Source organism: Chrysochloris asiatica, unplaced genomic scaffold (assembly GCF_000296735.1).
Source record: "Chrysochloris asiatica unplaced genomic scaffold, ChrAsi1.0 scaffold00034, whole genome shotgun sequence".
NCBI classification, from domain to species: domain Eukaryota; kingdom Metazoa; phylum Chordata; class Mammalia; order Afrosoricida; family Chrysochloridae; genus Chrysochloris; species Chrysochloris asiatica.
This window is the reverse complement of record NW_006408552.1, coordinates 3,990,924-3,998,357: the sequence shown is the minus strand read 5'-3', so window position 1 is coordinate 3,998,357 and position 7,434 is coordinate 3,990,924. Positions and strand designations below refer to the sequence as shown.

The 7,434-nt window shown below is 46.1% G+C and overlaps 1 protein-coding gene across 1 annotated transcript in view; it reads right to left on the bottom strand.

Annotated features, from left to right (window-relative positions):
* The window catches only part of FZD9 (frizzled class receptor 9), a 145,554-nt gene extending 139,947 nt beyond the window's left edge, over positions 1-5,607 (bottom strand). The window contains exon 1 of the mRNA XM_006859837.1: positions 5,538-5,607. Coding sequence (XP_006859899.1) covers positions 5,538-5,607 — 70 coding nt within the window. The remainder of the gene's footprint in view (positions 1-5,537) is intronic.
* Between the last annotated feature and the right edge of the window lie 1,827 nt (positions 5,608-7,434).

The following is a 7,434-nucleotide window of genomic DNA, read 5'->3' as shown; positions in this document are numbered from 1 at the left end:
AAGCGGCAAGCTAAGTCCAACCACGTTCAATAGACTCCTGTGAACCCAGGTGGAGACCTGGTTGGCCAGCAGTGTGGCAAGACCTGGGGACTCTTGGGCCCAGAGTCAGTGACAAAGCCACAAAGGCCTAAAGCGGAGAGTGAAGCGTTCAGCTGATAAGACAAGAGGGCGTATGCACAAGAACACCCACACTTGCAGATAATACCCACTTGACCTGGCTTCAATGACTGGATGATCAGAAGCGGAAAAGAGTAATCTGATATAATTTGATGAACTTGACCTACCCCTATGGATGCAGTAGCTCAAAAGAGGGAACAAATTTTTATAGCAAGCATCATTCTCACCCCCTTGATACACAGGGTAGACAAGGATGGGCAACTTGGACATTGGCTACCCAAAATGGGGGGTGCCTACGAAGGCAAGAAGTGACTGGCTTACAAGCTTTCAAGAGGGAACCTAGATCCAGAGAGCCTGGAGGAAGGTAGACTCTTCAGAGTAGTATCCAATCTGTCTGGGCGGGGCTGATGTAAGGAGATGTGGCTAGCACTCATGTGGTACAATAGTGAATAATTGCTATCAGGACTGACTGTGAGGGTTGGAAATGTAAAGGTAGACGTTCTGTAGTAAAAGGAGGGGAGTGGTTGACTTTGCAGTCCAGGAGCGGCTGTCCCTGGGACCATGAAGTGAGAAGAGTGGAATGCGTGACCCTACCCAGAGAAGCAATAACGCCAGAGATGGAGGCAGAGACAATGTTGTGGAGAGACGGAGCAGTGGGAACTCTAGACCCAGAGAGGGAGAGGGACTGTATGCTGACGACCCGGGGGGGTGGGGGGAAAGGCTTGTAGTGTATATCCTTTGTTTGGTTGATGATGTATAGAGGGGATTGTAACCATGGCAATGAAACCATTTACGATAGGATGAACGTCAAACTAATGTTCTCCCATGTAAACTAAGACATAATTCACAATAAAACATTTTTTTAAATAAAAACAAATAGCCATCCCTTACGTGATTTAGAGCCCTTACTAACCATTGTACCACTAGATTACAGGGAGTTCAAACCTGGATCCATCTCTCAATTAAAGGCCACCCCGGCTCTACCTACCCTGTCCAATCCAATGAAAAAGGACTGAAGCTGAAATCCACACGCCCCAGACAACTGCACCAGAGACAGACAGTGAAACCCAAGATCATAGGACAAGACACATACACATTAGAAGAGAATTCGGACTGTTTGGACCCTGTGTCTTGGATCTTAGTATCCTCTACTTTGACATGTACTATACATACTTGGGGTAACCTTTCATGATGCTTTTGGTAAACAGAAACAATAAACATTGTTGCTCTTTGATGAATGTTTTTTAAGTTGGTCAGAATTTCATTGTTCCATAATTCCTGTGATAATGTCAATAAAGTTTTAAAATAGCTTTTGCTTTAATATTTTAACTATTTTCCTACTTTACCTCTTGTTCGTTATTTTAGCCTCATGTATGCTAATAACCAGGGGAACACATTTAATTTCTACTGTAGTTTTTATTCTTGTATCTGATTTCTGGGCAGTGTTCCTTCCTTACGAAGTTTATCTCAGGTGTAGCTCTAACGAACGTCTGGGGAAAATGCCTTTGTTAAGCTTGCTGGATCAGTTGTCATTGTCAAGTGCTGTCAAGCCGATTCCCTGTATCAGGTTTCTGAGGAGTGGCTGGTAGGTTTGAACTGCCAACCTTGTGGTTAGCAGTCCAGTGCTGATCCTACACAGTGCCACTCCAGGAGCTAGTGCCAATAGCCGGACTGATTGCTAGACATGCCATCAAATCCCCAAAGTTGGAAATGATCATTTTGAGGTGCTGCTCTTGCCAGTGTTTCATTATAATTTTGTGGCCAATTTCCTAAGGGGCACTAGCCATTCACATTAGACTATGGCATCCATCCAATATCCCTACTTACCCTTTTGTTGTTAAGTGCTGTCGAGTCAGTTCCGACTCACAGAGACCCTGTGTAGGGTTTCGAGGAGCGACCCTGTTTTTCTCTCATTTGGACACATTTCTATGGAGATGGACGCCTATTCTTTTTGTTAAGAACAACCGATATACAACATTACAGACACACATGATCAAAAGCCTCAATTTGTTCCTGTATCAAAAGACAATCAGAATTAAGATGACTGTCTTTTTTTTTTTTTTTTAATAACTCCCTCACTAAAAATTGGCTTCAAAAAGCAAATCCAGCTTTTGAGTCTCACACAGAAACAGAATCCTTTGTGCATCACCTGGATACATATTTTTATGTTGTTGTTGTTAATGCTGTGAAGTCGCTTCTAACTCATAGTGATCCTGTATGGGGTTTCCAAGGAGTGACTGGTAAATGTTGAACCACTGACCTTCCAGTTCAAACCGACCTGTGGTCCAGTGCTTATCCTACAGCACCACAGCAGGGGTCCATGTTGAATATGTTGTTAAGTGCCATCGAGACGATTCCAACCCCTAGCGACCCTGTATAAGGTGTCCTATGTCCCTGCAGCCCTAGCCCTGCCCCATCTCAGGCAGGTCTGACCTGTATATTCATAGCCCTACCAGGAGGATCAGAATATTTAGAGGAAAACTTTGACAACAAACTTTACTTGGCTCTACCTTGCTCACATGGTCAATGCACCTTGGGAACTCTTGAAATTCCATGAAACTTTGACAAGGAGAGTTTCCATTAGCCTATCAAGCTAAGACTCCGTACCCAGAATAGAAGGGAACCAAGTAACAACCTCATGACAGGTAAACCTGGAGAGGGATGGATGTTTCTCTGAGACCTGCTTTCCACTAGTAAATTCCTGAGCTTGAGAAATCCATTTGCAATCTGCCTACAACAATGCTACAAGTAACGAATGATCTTGCTAATAACATAGAAACTTGACAAAAGTCCTTAGACTCCCTTGTTACCATAGTGCTAGACAAAGAATGTCCCTTGATTTTACGTTGTGTAACAAGGAGGAGCAAACGCCTCCAGTTACACATGGGTAAATACCTCGGAGTCATGTTGCTGTCGTCGAGTCGGTTCCGACTACAGCAATCCTGTATAGGGTTTCCAAGGAGCAGCTGGTGGGTTCCTACTGTCAAACTTACATTTAGCAGTTCAGTGCTTACCCTACTAGAACTCTAGTATAGTAGAACAAAATATTGAGTGACTCCCTCTTCTTTGGTATTTTTAGCTGGTCGCCCAAAAGGCGCTGGACCGTGGATTATGTCTATATGAAAGGGCTTTAAAATGTTCATGGAAAAAAGTCCACTATCTTTTCACTCCATTTTCCATGAACTTTTTGAAGTTCCCTAGTATTGTTAACTGGACTAATGACCATATATGTAGATTTTTTTTTTTCTTTAACAGTTTTTATTCTTTCACAGTTGAGGAAGCTAGAACTCCGAATTCATGGCACCAGTTCTAGAGCAAGGCTCTCTCTCTCTGTTGGTTCTGGGGGAAGGTTCTAGTCTCCTTTCAACAGCTATGAACTTGGCATTTCTGGGAGCTCTCCTGTGTTCTAGCACCAATCTTCTCCCGGGTCTGGGAGGGTCTCAGAAGTTTGAGTCCAATGGATGTGCTCTGCTCCCCAGTCTTACTTCCCCCTCTGCTCACTCCTTTTAACGCTTGTAAAGAGAAAAGATGTGAGTCAGGCAAGGGTGTGAGGAGCGAAGGTGTGATTTGAGACGGCATGACTTAAATAGGGTTGTTGTTAAATGCCACTGAGTCAATCCCGACCCATAGCAACCCTGTATCGGGTTTCCAGGGAGCAGCTGATGAGCTTGAACCTCCAACCTTGCAGTTCAAATGGCTTTGCAATCTGGTACATTAACCCACAGCGCCACACCAGGGGTGGGGGGCGAGAAAGGGATTGAAAGGTTTGACTGAGTCGTGCCCTCTTTTAAGGCCCACCCCAAGCTCAGCCTGCCTCATGAACTCATGGAGGTTTGGATGTGCAGCGCATCGTAAGACGTCAGGCCACAAGGCGGAGGACAACCACACAGTACTGGGAAAAAAGGCCTTCTCAAGTGGACACAGGTTTAGGGACATGGCTCAATCCATAACTTCTGGGGGCTCCTCTAGCTTTGGGTCATGCAGGAAGCCACAGAAGAGGGATAACATGCGTTCTGAAGAAGAACTCCTTGATGAGGAGCCCGCATCTGCCTGAAATAGGGAAACTGTCAGCGTGCACTAGGTTTTATCTTCTCACTTTATTGATGAGGTTCCTCTTTTTTTACAGTGAATTCTGTGAAGGTTACAGACAAGATCATCAGTTTTACATTCAACCAATAATTCGGTTTCATATCAATGACTGTTGCAATACTTTTAAGAGTTGTCAGATGCTGCGTGAAACTTTTCGCAAATGCTGCTAACTCAGAGGACGACATGCCCATGGGGAGAATAACGCACGATGACAGTTTTCACATATCAGGCAGATGCGGGCTCCTCATTCAGGGGCTTTTTCAGACCCCAGGTTTTATCTCCCTGCTGTGGACTTACCCTGCCCACCCCTAAGCTAGAGGAGATCCCAGAAACTGGAGGCAAGCACTACAGTGTTGTGGAGACACTGGATGGTGTATACCAATGCGTCTGGTGGCATCAGGGGTCTTAAAGGCATGTTAAAGGTCATGCAGAATAACCACGTACTCTGAATCTACGCAGAAGAAGGCCTTCTTTCAAACAGTGGTCAGTAAATTGACATAAGCACTTTTCTTGAAATTCTTGATATAAAGGAGAGAATGTGAAACCGAATTTCAAATCAACTGCCTGGTAAAGTCAAACACTTGGCTTGCAGTTTGGGCCCATTCCCATGCCCCTTTCCTGAGACTTCCGAGTACAATCTAGCCTTTATGGAAGACTTACTCATGCATCTGAGAAAATGTTTTCCCAAGTTAAAGATGCAGAAGCAGTATGTGAGAGGCCATGTTGACATAGAAGCTTATTTAAATTTGCTGTGCGAATACTCACAGGAAAAGCTTCCCCTGAATAGACTGCTTTTAAGGAAATACTGCTCTATAATTATGTTGTGGCGGCCTGGTGTGGTGCTGCGGGTTAATGCACTGGACCACAAGGTCGGCAGTTCAAGCTCACCAGCCTCTCCTTGGAAACCCTACACGGGGTTGCTATGGGAACAGACTTGACAGCACCTAACAATTATGTTGTAGCCACCTGGTGACCACCACTTTCATGGTCATTGCTATGCATGTATCACATTGTAACCAAGGTACTTTAAAACAATTCCTTTCAAATTCATGCTTCAAGTAAGCCCACCGTAGGTTGATGTAATTTTGTTACTTCCATTCAAAACCGTGTACCTTAAAATTCCGATTCCCACTACCTGAATCTGTGTTTGCCATTTCCTCCTACAGAGAGCTCGGTTCCCCTTTGTTCCAGGAACTGTGGCTCCCGCTCAAGCCGTCTTTTTCACTTTCAATAAATGTTTCACTTTAGTATTACGCAGGCTCCTGGCCTGTACTCACTCTACCAGCAATGGTGGTGTCTCTCTCCTGAGCCCCACTGGCGCCCAGCCTTACATGTCCTCTCCTCCATAATAAACAGCTTCCGTCCCTTCCTCCATTTACCACGGTTGATCTGTAGAGCCATCCTCCTTTAGCTAAGGTCAGATTGTCCCGACAATCCTTTAGAGAGAAAGCACCCAGACATGAACAGAAAGTTCCGGGGATTCCGGCTGGAGGCCTTATTCCTGTGCCTCCTCTGCGTCCCTGCTGGGGCCTGGCTTTCAGTCTCTCATCACTCTGACTCAGACCCCCTGCTGGCTGGTGGGCCTTCCCTCCTCAGCTCTGACCACCGCTGTCCCCTCCACTGAAGCCTGAGTTGTTGTTGTTGTTAAGTACCATGGAAGTCGGTTCCAACTCATAGCGACCCTGCACAGGGTTTCTGAGGCTGTAAATCTTTACAGGAGCAGAACGCCTCATCTTTCTCCTGCGGAAGAGCTGGTAGTTTCAAACTGCTGACCGTGAAATTAGCAGCCCGATTCGTAATCACTACGCTACCAGAGCTCCTTGAAGACTGAATAGAACACCCAAAATGCTAGGGCAGCGTTGATCCCACAACCAACCTTAGCTCTGAATCTCTCCTCTGCTCCCACACTGAGCCCCTGCTCTGCACACCCTTCAGGGCTTGGCTCAGGCAAGCTTCTCTCTGCTCAGGAGAGTTCCTCTTGTGGCACACCTGCTCTGTACCCTGTTATTTAGCTGTCTTCCTGTCTCCACGTAGACCAGGAACCCCGGAAAACAGAGGCAGTATTGGGCTGCTCTCTCTATGCCACGTGGCACCTCACACGGAGCCTGGAGATAGCCAGCCCGGAGAAGGAGCCTGTGAAAGTACAGCCCGAGCGGAGCCCTGAGCTGGAGCACCAGTCTCTTTGGCAGCCACACCTCCCATCTGCTACATTCTGAACCAGCAGGCAACACAATTTGGGTCTGCTCTTTGGACCAGTTCTCTCTCTCAATTCCTTTATTTATTTTTTTTGTCAAGCCAAAACTTTAAACACCTGCACTCCTCACCTGACACGGTTAAGGCTCCAAAGGCTAAGCCATTAAGGAAAAACTGGTGCTATGTGAAAAGGGAGGGTAAGCACATCATTACCAGAGTCGTGGCCCAGTCAGCGAGCCACATGACCTTCACCTTGACAGCCAGCACTCCTCTCACCTGGCACCTCAGCAATCCACTACTGTCAGACACAGGAAGTTAATGTGCAAAAGAGTCAGGCAAAGAACAAACAAGATGGCGGATCGGGTGGAAGTGCAGTAAAGAGCTCTGCCAGCAACAGCTCTGCCAAGCAGGCTCAGGGGATGGTCCCAGAACTCTGAACCACATATAAAGGAATATTTAGAAGGCTAGAAGGCTTACAGCTGGGGAATTTGTGGCAGAAACAAGAAATCCATTGCTTTCTACCTGGGATGCTCAGCTGCTCCAGGAGCCGCCATCTTGGGTGAGACCAAGCAGGGGAAGGATCGGAGCGGCCACAGACACCTGGCAGAACCACTGAGATAAAGGTGTGGACACTCTTTTCTTTTGGTAGCTGTTCATTGGTCCCTTGCTGTCTGCATACCTCCATTCTGGTGACTATAGGGGTGCCTGAGCTAGTGGGCACCCCAGCCCCACCCTTGAAGGGTTCTACTATGTGTGCGCACAGATCTCCTCGAAATTTAAAGAGACAGTTTTCAATTAAAACCAAACAGCCACAGCCGGCCCTGAACTATTTACAACTAGAAAAAAGGCCAGAACAAAGATTGTGGAGTGGAACAAGCAGACAAAAGAGGAAATAAGCAGAAAATTAAATCCTAAGTTACATCAAAACGACCAACAGTGGCATCTTGAAATTTCTCAAGAAGAAGAGTGAAAAGGAAGCCAATTTCCTGATCACATCTACCTGGAGGCATTCAGAAAGCATAAAAAATACCAAAA